The following is a 16,429-nucleotide window of genomic DNA, read 5'->3' as shown; positions in this document are numbered from 1 at the left end:
TTTTTTTGTGAAATGGTATATACTGCAATTTATCTTCATCCACAAACTTATATTGATAATTTACATATACTTCTTTTCCAGTCAATTTAGCTGCACTTGGAAGTTGATAATCCTCAATAACAGTACCAGTTAAAAAATCATACTTTTTAGAGAAATAAAATCGATCTGGTCCATCAGCAGACCAAGCTAAAGGATCTAGAATATTAGTTATAAAAGCCACATAACATTTACCGTAAATATCGTCATATTGTACTCTGAACTCTTCTTCTGACCAATATAACATGTTCATATCGGCATTTTTATAATTATCATCCATTGGGATTTGTTCAGCTCTGTACATACGTCTTACAATAATTTTAACATTTTTCTTATCCCCCTCAACAATATATATGGCTAAAATTTCAGCTATTTCAAAGGCATCAGGGGTAGTTTCATTTGAGCCTCGCATAATGTTTTCTATTGTTTTACGATAATATTCTGGATATTTAGTTTCATCAACATTTTTTAATATTTGATTATTTTTATTTTTATTTGAGGCAGGATATTGTAATGATTTATATTCAGTGAAATTACATCTTGCTGCTATCGAGAATATACCAGGTTTTAGATAAATAAAATTACCAATTTTATATTCTTCATTTTGAAATTTTAATTTATAGTAATATGTTATACCACTGTCCTTTTCAATAAACTCAAGTAATTCTGGAGTTTGTAATTTTTTTTTAAAAAAATTATCTTCACAATTTTTACAATATTTATCTTTTTTATCATTATTTGATTCTTCTGGGTATTCAAATTTTCCAAACTCATCATCATATTGTAACTGGTAAAAAAATGATTTTTTATTATTTCGATTGACAGGTTCTAAAAGTTCTTGTAACTTAGAACCACCAAGATTAAACCAATCTTTCCTCGGTATTTTTTGAGTGACATCTAATATTTTAACTATATGAGTAAGATCAATGTTCATACACTTTTTGAGAGAAAATATTTCTTGAGGATCTGAAGCTTCTCCTAATACAGTTTCATAACTATGCATAAATAATGTTATGTGTGCTTTGTCTTTCAAGTTTTTTTTATACAAATATTCTATGCGACCAATTAACGGTATGGTTAAAAACTGATTTTTTACAACCACAAAAATTTGTTTTCTTAAGGGTTCATAATTACTTTTTCTACTTTCATTATTGTACATGGAAAGTAATACATTTTTAATTTTTTCACTGAAGATATCAGTAAGTAAATTCTCAAAAATACTTTCTCTTTTTTTCTTCAGTTTTCTTGTTTTCATCTAACTGAGCAGCAAATATATTTTCAAATACATCTTTCACTAATTCTGTTGTAGTGGCTTTACTAAACTCACGTTGGGTAATATTAGTTTTTAAATACCTCTTTCTTCTCTTTGCTTCTAATAGTTCTTTAGAGTGATAATTATTTTTTACAGCTCCTGAAAGTTCAGTCAATGTTTCAATACATTGTGTATCGCCTAATGGTAAATGATAGAAATCATTTAAATCATAATCTATTACTTGGTCGAGTACAAATTGTGCATGAGCAATTAAATCTTCTTCTGTAAAATTAGTACCACTTGTTGGATTTACTGAGTTTACTACATAATTCAAAATATCTTCATATGTTGGATTATCAGATTCTTGATTATCTAATATTGTTTCGATAACTATTTTACTTAGATGTATTTTTTCAGTTACAGAAGTCATACATGTTTTATAATCAGGATGGGGTTCTATTAATAAGTAACCAGCATAATCAGTAGTGATACCTATTAATGGATGAGATCCTCCGTCATATGATGATAACCACCACTCCAAAATAGGTCCTAAATGTTTAGCAGCAATTCCTTCTACTCCACCTGGTCCATGGTCATAAATCGGTTTTACATAGCCACACACATATAATGGAACATTTCTTTCCATAACTCCTGAATCAATTGAACACATGTGTCCATTATCATCATATATACAATAATTGATCAAGTTATGATGTATCACATCTAATTTGTCCGTGTAAACATTTGCCAAAACCTCACTTGATAATACAATGCACTCGAGTTTTGCATCAACAGGTAATTCCACACATTTTGGTTTAATTTGACTGCATAACTCGCACTGTTTCTTACCTTTCTCCTCGTCAACAACGGTAAATACCATGTGTTTCGGGTCCTGTTCTGGTTCTGAGGATTCTCTAACTTGAAGTTGGGCAACAGTATGTTTATTCATTGTACAAAATTCTATAACATTAGGTACTATATTTATACAATTCTTAAATATAATGCAGTAATTTTTAATTAAATATCCAATTAAATTTACCAGATCTGTTGAGAATGCGAATTTGAAATTTTTTTGACTCCTTAACAAGTGAAACTTTGTGCACAACAATTAAATGAAAATCATAAATCGTAACGCAAGAAAAATGATCTATTACACAGGCATAAATATTATAATAAAAAAGCGTACAGCACCACTGCGTGCTTGCGCAGTGCGTATGTGTTGTTTAAAACGTGGCCGACAGACAACCGTTGACAAGTGTTGGAGGTTCGACATGAAACCCAGTTCGTTAACCGCTTAGGTGAATCGTGACCACAATCTTATCATATAATTGGTTATTACTGGGCATCGAGATGGATAAACAATACGATACAATACAATAATATTGTTTATCTACTCGATGTTACTGGGTTACTTAGGTATCTGTGAAGCCGGGTTCTCACTACACCGTGCCGTGTCGTGTCTTCTAAAATAATTATCTCTGATTGGTTGAACCATATTGTTACATTAAGGTATACCGTATAATAAAACACAAATTGCCTCATTAACCATAACATACCGTGAAGTTGATTTTATCCAACTTTTGAACGTGTGATTACCGATTTTATAGTAATAATTGAATATTCTATGATAACATTATTCATAATAACAAAGGGCTCAGAAAGTGTTGCATTTGCATGATTTTATTGGGCTATTCAATTTATTGCTAAGTAACCTTGAAAATATTTTCATGACACTATGAAAAACCTAATGAGAACATTTTGAAAGAAAATTTCAAATTTCAAGCTATTTATTTTACTTATATTTTATTTTATCTTATATATTTATACCTAGAAATTATGTTTAGCTAAGTATAATATACTTACAACATTTGTACTGTTATGTACGAGATTATTTAACAAAATATCTTTATTTATGTACAATTTTTGCGTTAAAAAAATTAAGTACATATTTGTACTTTTTTAAGCGCATAAGTGCATGCATATTTAGTACTTTTTAAGTGCATTATGTTCCGAGCCCTAATAATAATATAATACATACTTTCTACCTTATAATTTAATATTCATCAGTTATTATTTATTGAAACTTATGAAAATATTTCACATCTAATAAAAAAACTGATAAAATATGTAACAAAAATTTGATAGTATCACCATAAGATATATATTGGTATCACACATTTTCAAAGCACACGGTCTGGTAAAATACACGTCATGGTGTAATGTGAACCCGACTTAATGGCCATTTGTTTATCGTTTATCATGATTCTTCGACCACCGTCCCGGTTTAAAATAGTCTATCGTTTATCGTGACCACGGTCAACGATTATGACCCACACTATTAGCCGAACGCAAGCAAACGCGAATCTGGTTGATATGGAATTAATCGTTGGCCTAGGTGAACTATTCAGTCGTTCATCGTTCATTAAATGAACAAGTTCAGAGAACTCGTTCATCGTTCATATTTATTATAAATTGTTCATATGTATTACTTGTCATTCATCGTTCTCCGTATCGACTATGTACGATATGGGGAACTAATCATTCCCATAAATGAACGATTCAGTGATTCAGTCGTTTCATCGTTCATATAATGTGGTGCCAGTGTAGCGTGCGATCTACCGCTTACATGTGCTCTACCTGTGATCTACCCATTACTATCCAGTTCTTTATCGGTAATTTATCGTTAAAGACGTAAACGATATATTTCGTCTCCGATAGCCGATAACAATTTAGTGTGCTTTCCGACTTCGACGAAGCATGAGACGACGTAGTCCCTTTAATTTTAAGAAACTTATATTATGCGGATATGATTTTGAAATTGTGATTTTTAAAACGAAACTTTTATTTGAAATATTTATTAAAGGAAACTTAAATTATGTGGATGTGATTTTTAAATTGTGATTTTTGAAAAACGTGTGAGCCCACCTCCTCGTGGTGTATTTAGTAAGAGTAAACTAAGCGGTTCACAAATCGCGTTCACCAAAAACAGGCTGGTAGTCTAACCTACCAGTGGTAGATCACACGCTACACTGGCACCTATTATGTAATATATTGTAAACCGTAGTGTTCATAGTATATGAACATGAGATGGTTTTGAAGATGTATGTTCATATTTCAGGCGTTATTATTATTATTTTTATATATTTTTATATAAAAATAAATGTATATGTTTTTAACTAATGTAGTTAAAAAAAAATCTGATTGAAAAAAAATTAAAAATGCAATTTATGCGTATTTTAATTTTTAAATAAACACGAAAGACCTAATCTTGATGTTTTTTGGGAGGGAGGTCATAACCCTCATTACCGCCCTTGGATCCGCGTCTGGTTGAATCTATATTATTTATGGGAACACTTTGAAAGTAAAGTTTCAAAAATCAAAACTAATTTATCTGCTGACATTTCAACTTCACTGATGCTCCGTCAATAACCAGAAATCTCCTACTTAAGTAATACCAAATGTCCTCTGCAATTTTGGAGTTAACACGAAAATATATTTCCAGAACTTTATAATTTTCAACTCATATATTTGCGTGTCCAGCGACTTACGGCCCTTCCGAACACGTGTTTTCGAAAACAGTTCAGATGACAAAATCTCCAAAATCTACTTCATCCTAATAGTTTAAATAATATTATTTTTTTAAATAGTAATTCAATTTTAATGAATTAACTTTATATTCAATGTTATTCAAAATGTTATAATTTTTTATATTTTATTTTATTATTAAACGTAAATTTTGTATTTTGTGTTTTTTTATTTTATTTATATAATTAATATAAAATTTAATTAAATTACAATGTTCGATAAATATTTATGAAAATCAAATGATTTTGGGCAATTATGTAATTTTAAAGTTTTTGATAAATTTATAACACACAATTTTTTCAAATAATTGGATTAATTTGCTTTTGATAAAAAGTCTAATATCATTATTTTGATTATCAAATTCATTCTATTACTGAATTAAATCTATAAGTACTACCAATTTTTGATTAAACTGGTACGTGCAATCGACTCTGTCGGAATTTTGGATGGAAATAGTTTTAAATGAGCACAATAAGAATGTGAGGTTTTCTATATAAAAATACTTATACAGGTTTACCAAAAACGGGACAATTAGCGTCCCGCGGATACGCATCGTGCTAAGTGTGGTCTTTTACAAAAGATTTTTTATCGGCCCGCAGCTACCCGCACTACTACCATAGACCTTATACTCATAGACGGAGCATGGGTATAGTTCCAGCGGTTAGACGTGAGTGAGCTGTTCGACTATTACTCAATTACTACGCACATGCGCAATAAAATTTCAGGTTGGGCAATCGGTTGTTGTGTTTTAAAAATCATTGTATGATAACGGATTGATAAGATTACTTTTTTTTTTTTTTTTGTCATACATATTTGATTGACCAAACGGGGCATTCATCAAAACTTATACAGATTAAGGACAGAAATAATGCATTAATTAATCCATCTCAAGATGTGGTTCAAATCTGTCAAGAGGCAGAGAGAGTTTTTCAATCGTATAATGTATTTTTACCAAATATCAAAAATAAAATGATCAATGAAATTAAAAGAAATATTTATCAAAGAACCATATTTCAAGGATTGAATGATCATAGTGGACAACAATTATTCAACACACATAGGGATCAAGTTATAGCTTTAATAATTATTAAATTTCTAAACTTAAGATTCCACCATGCTGCTTCTATAAAAGAAAAAAAGAAATGTGGATCAATGCAGAAAAAATATACAAGACTTATATTGTTTCGAAATGAATAAAAACAGATTTTTTTTTTTTTTTTGATTACTTTTTTGTACCAAAGTTATTTAATGTTAATTATTTGTAATGTATTTAAATATTTCTGAAATAAAGTTACCTACTTTTAAAATGTCAAACCGCCTCTATATTTGGTCAAAATCAAATTATAATAAAAATATTGTTGGTTCTTATAGCCATTTGCCCATCTACTAAGTATCACGTATTCACTTCCTCTTGTAATAAGATATTCTATAAATATGCGAATAAACATATTTTCTGTTGTCAGAAATGACAACACTGCTGTGGTAATAACTGTGACCGCACTACCCAACCCCGCCAACCACTGATGCTCCGTCTATGCCGTTTTTGAGTATATGATCTAAGGCTACTACCAATCATAGAGTAATATACTCTATGCTACCAACTACCAAGATTTATAGATAATTATCTATAAAATAAATCTATTATCTATAAACCTTAACCAACTATAACAACGATGGGACGAGTAAAGTTCTCCCGAATTTGATTACTGGATGGCGACGGGTAGTGGTTACGGTTGAAACTGATAACTGGTGAGGTGGGTAATAACTCACAAATATGTTGTTGTAGATACTATTTTTAGAATAATTTAAACTAAACATTGGACTTTTTCAATGTTATCGTGTATTTTGTGTGCGCTACTGTAATATTTACTATTTTACTGGTATCTTATCACAAATTGTTGAATTAGAATTATTATATACTTATTGCACTAGTGCAGAATTAACGTTACTCGCGGTTACTCGTTAGTCATTTTTCTTGATAGTTTAAGTTATATAGTTGATCAGTGTTACATACTATATTCTTTAGTTCAATTTTAGTATTCTTTATATATGTAATTCTTTAGTTCTTATATATTGTACATACAGTTAAAACTAAGACCGTATCGGGGGGGGGGGGGGTCCAGTGTGTCTGGACCCCCTCAAATTTTCTTCAATATTTTACGAATATTTAAAATATTTATTTATTTTTAATACTAAAAATATTTTTAGTCAAAAATGACTTAAGCTCCAAATAATCATTGACTGCTTTTAATTTTACATCATAATATATGAAAATATGATATTAATTTTAATAAAAAGAGATTAAATCTTTTTCTGTCTTATTTTTAACCAAATGTCAAAAGTTAAAATTTAAATTTAATAAAATTACAATATACATGTTTTGGACCCTTCCCGAAAAAAATTTCTTAATGAGGCCTTGGTTAAAACAGACGTTTACGTGCTACTGTTTTATTTTTTTCAATGGGCAATTCTGAAAAAATACTTAAAAGCGGAAGTGCTAAAAGAAAAAAAAGGAGAAATATTTGCTTAGAAAGGAAGGTCAATACCCTAAGCAAAAAAAAATAAATTAAGTAAGTACTCGCATTAGTATAACTATGGGTGCCATACTGTGTAATAATTTTTTTTTATTATTTAATACATTATTTACTATAACAATATAGATGCTTATTAATTATTTTAATTATATAATGTTATGTATGAATATTAACTAAAATTACACTATATTTTATATAGGTATCTTTGTATCATTTTCACATTTGATAGCAATTAGCAGTATAAAATAAGTAGGATTTGTCAAATAAATATACTTAAAATATTTAAGACAAATTGTGTTCTGAATGTGTCTATTATATTTATAATTTTTTACATTATTTGAAGTATAAAACCCTAACTTAAACAGTTGTATAATTAGATGTACCTACTTAATTGATAATGTATGTTATAATATATTTATATTATAGGTATATTATGCATTTTTTAGATGCTAATATAACAGCCAATTTGTCAAATCATACTAAGCTAGAAGGTAAATTGATACATTAATTGTATTATTGTATTCAATTTTAAAATAATGTTAATAGTTAGTTAAATTAAAAAATATATATATATAATAATATAAAACATTAGGTGTATTATGTTTTAACTTAATAATTTTATAAATATACTTTCCAATTTTCATCTTTAGGTGACAATAATTTAAAAAAATGTAACAGTAGTGTTATTGAAAATGAAAAAGAAAATCTGAATAGTGATAATGGTAATTTCTAGTAATTTTTTTACCTAAACTATTTAAAAAATTAAAACTAATTTCTAGATGTCAATGCTTCAAAACAAGATAATGAAAAAAATCAAGTTAATTGAAGATGTTGAAAATGTTGATACCATGGAAATAGTTGAAACCTGTTCAAATGTTGATAATGGTACCTATATAATATATAGCTGAATTTGAATTCTATAATTTTAAACAATTACAACCTTTTTTTACAGAGGCTATTGGTATGTTTATAAAACCTAGAAGTATTAATGTTACAAGCTTTTGGTTATTTCATCCTTACCAACTAAAAACAAACATTCCATTCAGACCTTCAAAATTGTATAACTGTAAAGATGGAGATCATCGTAAGTGGATATTTTATTGTGTTAAGAAAAAAGCTTCATTTTGCAATAGAAGTCTTTATTATGGTGATGGTTCTGGATCATTTTCCAAAAGATTTTCTGTCTGAAGATATGTTTATGAGCTAGTCAGTGATCATGAAGAAACAATAACACACAAATTAAATGTTATTGCTTATTTGATAAAAAAAGCAATATTCCTTGGTGGATTCGCTTTTAACACACGGACTTGGTTTAATTAGAAAAATACAAGTTAAAAATAATCAAAATGTATTACTTTGTCTTATTGATATATTAAATTAATTGGAAAGCACGGACTAAGTTATAGAGGTAAAATAAATGAGGCTGCTTATTCACTTAATGATTCCTTGCTTAAATCACATTTAGATAAAGTTGTAAAAATAAGTTTAAAATGTCATAATGCTGTAGCCAAACAAGGATGAGGTCAAGATACTTTTTTATCAATAACTACAATTAATTATATTCTTGAAATCATTGCTAAAAATATAAAATTTATAATTTATAATGAAGTGAAAGATGCTGTAATATATTCTGTACAACTCGATACAACACAAGATATATCTATTACAGATCAATACTCAATAATATTAAGATATGTAAATGGTACATTTGTCTTTGAAAGATTAGTTGGTATGGTAAGGTGTAGCTGAAGTAAAGGCTCTTATTTTGTTGAGTTACTCTTACATGTTCTCAAAGATATGAATATAAACCCAAAATGTATATGAAACAAAACAAATGGAGCTGCAAATATGCAAGGAGTTTATAATGGATTTTCCACAAAAATGAGCAAAACAGCGGTTGAACAAATTTATATATGGTGTTATGCACATGTATCAAATTTAGTTATGAGTGATATTACAAGCAAAATTGTCCAATCTATTTCTTTGTTTGGTATCTTGTAAGGATGTGCAGTATTTATTCATGAGTCATATAAACATATGGACATATGGATAACCTAAAATTGCAACAAAAAAATATTTCCTATCGTTGAAACAAGATGGTGGTCCAAAGATGCAGCATAGACAAAGGTTTTTGGACATTTTAATAAACCCCAAAATGGATTGTATGTTGATCTTATAAATACATTGGATGAAATTGAAAACAATTTAGGTATAACTCCAGATGCTTGATTCAAGGCAAAAAATTAAAAGAAGGTTTGCTAAAATATGAAACTATAACCAAGATGTACTTACAAATTTTTAAAAAAAACAGCTCCTCTATCAAAATATTTACAAGGGCATGGAGTTAATATAATTGCAGCTTATCAAATGGTGAAACAAACTTTGAATGACTTGCAAGACTGTGCTCGCCAGTTTCAATGTATAAAAGAAGCAGCTAATACTTTTGTTGAATAAAGCAATAAAAAGTTTGATGAAATGGAGAATAATACTTTAGAAATTCTAAATGAGTTACCTCATAGTAGAATAAGAAAAAAAAAGACAATTTACTGACTATGAATCAATAGATGATCCTATTAAAGATCCATTACGTGCATTTAAAATCAATGTTTACAACCAAGTATTTGATATTGTTATTGAAAGTATTTCATCAAGATTTGAAAAATATGAGCAACTATGTGCCGATTTTCCATGTCTAGACCCAAACAATTTTCAACCAGATTTACCACTTCCAACAAATGCTTTAATAAAAGTATATGAAAAAATCAGAAATTTTATTCCGGACATAACTTATGATGATCTTAGAAATGAATATGTTGACTTTACTTTTAAATGGAGAGAGTTGAAAAAAACCATTGTTTGTGTGTATGATGAACTAAATAATCAAGTTACCAATGATAGTAATGATTCAGAAAATAATTATGTTATATTTATTTATTTTTTTTGTTATAGGACTCAAGAGTGATGATGATATTATAGTATATATGCATGTACCAATGCCAAGTATTGTGTAACATGCTGTTTTGAAGTGTTAGTGAAGTATAATTTATACGCAAATACATATCATGGCTTCCACTTTGCATATAAATTTATGCTTACTTTATCCATTACACAAGTAGAATGTGAACGTACATTTTCTAAATTAAAATTTGTAAAAAATTATTTAAGATATACAATAGGTCAGAATGTAATAGAGAATATGTTGTTAATGAATGTAGAGAAAGATATTCTCAAAAAAATTGATTCTGAACACATCATTAATAAATTAGGAACTAGGATCCCAGTATTTGGTAGAATGTTATTATTTTAAAATAAAAAACTAAATAATTTTTAAAATCTGTTTAATTATACTTTGTTGGGTTGTTTGTTATGCTTTGTTTTAATGTGATAATTAATAAAATTCATATAATAATGTACTTGAGAGCGACTTTTTTTTTTAAGTGGGGGCCCCTTTTTAAAATTTCCCGGTAGGCCAAAAATTGCTTATTCACCCATGATACTAGTCTATGATTTAACTATGATCTACATATGTATTACATTTTACTATACATAACATATGTTTTAGAATAGTTGAAGAAAGATTTCCGCATATATTATTTATTAATTAGTGAATTGACCATTTTCTAAGTAATACTACGTCCCGGCATCGTCGATATTAATGAATAAAAATTAAAAAATACACATTTCAATTCCAATTTCTGTTCCCCGAAAATAAAGACAAGCGTTGTATTTGTGTCGGATTAGTTCATAGTTTATTAATTACATTTTAATATTAATTTGAACCCCAGTGTTTGAGTTGAAACTGGGCCTAGTTTTTTCGGGTAAAAATCGGGTTCACACATTTGTCGGATTTTGATTTTCGGTTCAAACCCGATATCAAATTTTCCATGTGCACCCTGGGTTTCAAAATGGAATTGTAACTCATTTTGACTCCCTGATTAAAATCATAGAATGACGTAATAATTACTCTATGATTTAAATATAGTATTATTTAATCTATGACAATTTGAACTGCTGCCTGTTTTTAGAATTCGGAAAGTTAGATTTAAATATTATCACTACCACGGACTTATAATCATTATCTGTGATATTATATCACTACCATGATAACAAGGTTAGTTTTCGCGCCAATACGTGCTAAATTGTTTGTTGGTCGGTAACAATAATTGAGTTCGTTTTTGTGATCACCGTGCTTACTGTTTAAGCACTTGTTTACTACTCATGCTGAAATAATTACTGGTAATTATATATTAAACGAAACGTGTACTCATTATTGTTTGAATAATTAATGTAGAATAAACGTAAACAAAATTTATCTTTTTTTTTTTTTTAACAATAGTTGTAATAATTTGACGACCCGTCATGGATTCCAGTACGAGTAGCGAAATAGAACCGCAATCAAATGTATCGCCCAAGTCAAGGGGGAAAAAACGAAAAGCTTCCGATAGAACTCTTACAAATGTTACAGCTGACAATATAAAAAAAAAAGCACGGTGTAAGTATTGTCAACAGGCATGTCCAGAAAGTGTGAAAATACCTACTGATGCTGAGCCCGAGTGTATTGTATTAACCCATGAGATTTTGGCCAATATTTACACAGACAATTTTGATGCAATACAACACAACTTAACAAATTTCAGTATTTATGATGAAAACGGCCATATGTGTTCCATTGATTCAGGTATGATGGAAAGAAATATTCCGTTATATTTGACTGGCTATGTTAAACCAATTTATGATAATGGTCCAGGTGTAGAAAAAGGAATTGCTGCTACAGAATTAGGGCCAATATTAGAATGGTATCTATCATCATATGATGGAGGATCACAAGTTTTAATAGGGGTAACTACAGAATATGCTGATTATTTATTAAATGAACCGCATATCAGTTATAAAAAATATATGACTACAGTTATAGAAAAAATACATCTTAGCAGATTGGTTATTAAAAGTATTTTAAACAGTGAATATGATGATCCTTCTTATGAAGATGTCCTCAATTTTATAGTAAATTCTGTAAATCCAGCAACAGGTACTAACTTCACCGAAGAAGATCTACTTCAACACGCTCAATTTGTGCTTGATCAAGTGGTTGACTATGACTTAGGTGATACATATTATTTACCATTAGCTGAAACACAGTGCATTGAAACATTAACAGAATTATCAGGAGCTACTAAATCAATTAAAGTCCCATTCAGAAGATTAGAAAGAGTTGGACGAAGAAACCGAGGTGTAAAAGCTGATATTAGTCAGCGTGAGTTTAGTAAAGCCACAACCACAGAATTAGTAAAAGATGTATTTGAAAATATGTTTGCAGCTCAATTAGATGTTGATGATAAAGAAAATGAAACAACTATGAATAAACTTGTGAATACAATATTTGATGATGTTTGCAACACAACAGCTGTTGAAAAAATATCTAATGTAATTAATGTTAATGAAGGCCAAATTGTCTGGAATGATAAATCCCTATGTGAAAATATGTTTGTAGTTGTGAAAAATAAATGTTCAACAGTTCCATTAATTGGTCGCATAGAATATTTGTATAAAAAAAACTTGAAAGACAAAGCACACATAACATTATTTATGCATAGTTATGAAACTGTATTAGGAGAAGCTTCAGATCCTCAAGAAATATTTTCTCTCAAAAAGTGTATGAACATTGATCTTACTCATATAGTTAAAATATTAGATGTCACTCAAAAAATACCAAGAAAAGATTGGTTTAATCTTGGTGGTTCTAAGTTACAAGAACTTTTAGAACCTGTCAATCGAAATAATAAAAAATCATTTTTTTACCAGTTACAATATGATGACGAGTTTGGAAGGTTTGAGTACCCAGAAGATTCAAATAATGATAAAAATGATAAATATTGTAAAAATTGTGAAGATAATTTTTTAGAAAAAAAATTACAAACTCCAGAATTACTTGAGTTTATTGAAAAAGACATTGGTATAACATATTACTATAAATTAAAATTTCAAAATGAAGAATATAAAATTGGTAATTTTATTTATCTAAAACCTGGTATATTCTCGATAGCAGCAAGAAGTAATTTCACCGATTATAAATCATTACACTATCCAGCCTCAAATAAAAATAAAAATAATCAAATATTAAAAAATGTTGATGAAACTAAATATCCAGAATATTATCGTAAAACAATAGAAAACATTATGCGAGGCTCAAATGAAACTACACCTGATGCCTTTGAAATAGCTGAAATTTTAGCCATATATATTGTTGAGGGGGATAAGAAAAATGTTAAAATTATTGTAAGACGTATGTACAGAGCTGAACAAATCCCAATGGATGATAATTATAAAAATGCCGATATGAACATGTTATATTGGTCAGAAGAAGAGTTCAGAGTACAATATGACGATATTTACGGTAAATGTTATGTGGCTTTTATAACTAACATTCTAGATCCTTTATCTTGGTCTGCTGATGGCCCAGATCGATTTTATTTCTCTAAGAAGTATGATTTTTTAACTGGTACTGTTATTGAGGATAATCAACTTCCAAGTGCAGCTAAATTGACTGGAAAAGAAGTATATGTAAAGTATCAATATAAGTTTGTGGATGAAGATAAATTGCAGTATATACCATTTCACAAAAAAATCAAACCACTCAGAGGACTAGATATATTTGCTGGTTGTGGTGGGTTATCAAAGGGCTTGGAAGAGAGTGGTTTGATTACAAGTAAATGGGCAATAGAATGTGATGATAAAGCTGCTGCTGCATTTGAATTAAACAACCCAGAATCTATTGTATTTGTTGATGACTGTAACCATTTATTAAAATCAGCGATATCTGGTTGTATTACAAATAGTAAAAATCAAAAAATACCTCAAAAAGGAGAAGTAGACTTTATATGTGGAGGACCTCCTTGTCAAGGATTTAGTGGAATGAATCGGTTTAATTCTGGCCAATATTCATTATTTAAAAACTCTCTCATTGTTTCATTTTTATCATATATTGATTATTATCGTCCAAAATATTTTGTTATGGAAAACGTTAGAAATTTTGTTTCATTTAAGAGAAGTATGGTTCTTAAGTTAACTCTTCGATGCATAACACGAATGGGCTATCAGTGTACATTTGGTGTCCTTCAGGCTGGAAATTTTGGTGTTCCTCAAACCAGGAGAAGATTAATAATTATGGCAGCAGCACCTGGTGAACAATTACCACTTTACCCAGAGCCCATCCACGTATTCAATAGAAAAGGATCAAGTTTGACTGTTCAGGTCGGTGATAAAAAGTTCAAAACAAATTGCAAGTATGATGAATCAGCTCCAATGAGAACAGTTACTGTATATGATGCCTGGTCTGATTTACCTGAGATATCCAATGGAGCATGTGAAGAAGAACTACCTTATGTATCCAATCCTATAACACATTTGCAAAAAATACTTAGGTACCCAGATAATGGATTCTCAGATTCTATATTGACTGATCATATCTGCAAGGACATGTCACCTTTAGTACAAGCAAGAATGGAATTGATTCCTGTAGGCGAAGGGAGTGATTGGAGAGACCTTCCTAATATTGAAGTAAAACTCTCTGATGGAACTATGACAAATAAACTTTTGTATTCTTATGATGACATTAAAAATGGTAAAGGTTATAATGGTGCATTACGCGGTGTTTGCCAATGCGCTACTGGAAATAAATGCAATCCACAGGATCGTCAAAACAATACTATTATACCATGGTGTTTACCTCATACCGGTAATAGACATAATAACTGGGCAGGTTTATATGGTCGATTGGCTTGGACAGGTTTTTGCTCGACCACTATTACAAATCCTGAACCAATGGGTAAACAGGGTAGAGTTCTTCATCCTGAGCAACATCGTGTGGTCAGTGTCAGAGAGTGTGCTCGATCACAAGGTTTCAAAGATTCATACTTATTCTATGGTCCCATAATTAATAAACATCGACAAATTGGTAATGCTGTACCTCCACCAATGGGTACTGCAATCGGGCATGAAATAATTAAAGCTATTTACAAAAAGACTGCTTCTTTTAATAATATTAAAACTAACAAGTAAAAGTTTATATTGTGTAAAATTATGTGGTATTCAATAATTCATTTTTTAAATTTAATAACTAATGAATTTTTAATTCATTTAATCAAATGTTCTTATGTTTCACCATTATAATTTATAATAATTTATTTATATATATGTATGATAATATATTTATTATATATATGTATTTATAATATTTTTTTAAGTGTCTTTTAATAATTGTTTATTTTTAATTATTTTTCTCGTACTTATCATTATTTTAAGTCTTTATTTTACTCTTATAATTGTATGACAATTTTTTTTTTCTTTTTTTTTTGTGATTTTTATTTGATAATTGATTTATTAATGATTTTTTATTTTGTATAATATTTATTTACTTATATACATTCCAATACCCTTATTTATAATAAAATATTTTTAATTTTAAATTTTGTATCAAGTTATTAATTGTTTAAGACTATCTCAAATACCCTCAGAATATTGAATTCTGATCAATTTCAGTGGATTCATATCTAACCAAAAGTACATTTAATTTATTCTGTTAAAACTTATAATAAAAACTAATTTTTTTCTGGTAATAGATAGTACTAATTTTCACACCTGCACCTGATCTTAAATGGCTTAAACTGAAAATATTGAACCATTTTATTACATTCATAATTATCTGAAATTCAATCAAAAGAGATAACTTGTTATTTCAAAAATAAATAAAGTAATAAACTATCATAAAGTTGTTGAGGATCTGTGTATAACTATTGATACATAAATAAAAATGTTTCTAGGTTCTAAAAAAGCTATTGAAATACTGTACAGACAAGAGTACAATATTTATTATTATATAATATACCAAATATATTATTGTTCATTATTGTTTTATTTTTACAGCAAAGCAAACATATTACATTGTATTCTTTCCATAAGTATATAAAATCAGTTTGTATTTAATTGAAAAATATTTATTTGGTTTGTTTGAATAATTACAATA

At 28.8% G+C, this 16,429-nt stretch overlaps 2 protein-coding genes and 1 pseudogene across 2 annotated transcripts in view; 2 read left to right on the top strand and 1 right to left on the bottom strand.

Moving 5' to 3' along the window:
• LOC112688435 (DNA (cytosine-5)-methyltransferase 1-like) overlaps positions 1 to 2,742 on the bottom strand; it is a gene marked incomplete in the record, with an annotated part of 3,975 nt that extends 1,233 nt beyond the window's left edge. The window contains 3 exon segments of the mRNA XM_025561606.1: positions 1 to 1,223; positions 1,258 to 2,248; positions 2,328 to 2,742. Of these exon segments, the coding sequence (XP_025417391.1) occupies positions 1 to 1,223; positions 1,258 to 2,237 (2,203 nt within the window).
• Positions 2,743 to 8,091: 5,349 nt separating this feature from the next.
• On the top strand, positions 8,092 to 8,924 carry LOC112688348. The gene is made up of 3 exons (XM_025561509.1): positions 8,092 to 8,129; positions 8,187 to 8,292; positions 8,360 to 8,924. Exons 1-3 carry the CDS (start codon positions 8,127 to 8,129, stop codon positions 8,593 to 8,595), a joined length of 345 nt encoding a protein of 114 aa, XP_025417294.1. The 5' UTR covers positions 8,092 to 8,126; the 3' UTR covers positions 8,596 to 8,924.
• A 2,581-nt stretch (positions 8,925 to 11,505) lies between these two features.
• Positions 11,506 to 15,489, top strand: LOC112688347 (annotated as a pseudogene).
• The last annotated feature ends 940 nt before the right edge of the window (positions 15,490 to 16,429 follow it).

Source organism: Sipha flava, unplaced genomic scaffold (genome assembly GCF_003268045.1).
Source record: "Sipha flava isolate LNK unplaced genomic scaffold, YSA_version1 38_pilon_pilon, whole genome shotgun sequence".
Taxonomy (NCBI): Eukaryota; Metazoa; Arthropoda; class Insecta; order Hemiptera; family Aphididae; genus Sipha; species Sipha flava.
The sequence above is the reverse complement of the archived record's forward strand: the minus strand, read 5'-3'. Positions and strand labels throughout refer to the sequence as shown.

What these genes read in the sequence shown, in the direction of transcription:
- LOC112688348 (XM_025561509.1), top strand. An exon ending in CTGTTCAAATGTTGATAATG is followed by an intron (nt 8,293 to 8,359) that starts GTACCTATATAA and finishes CTTTTTTTACAG; the next exon opens with AGGCTATTGGTATGTTTATA.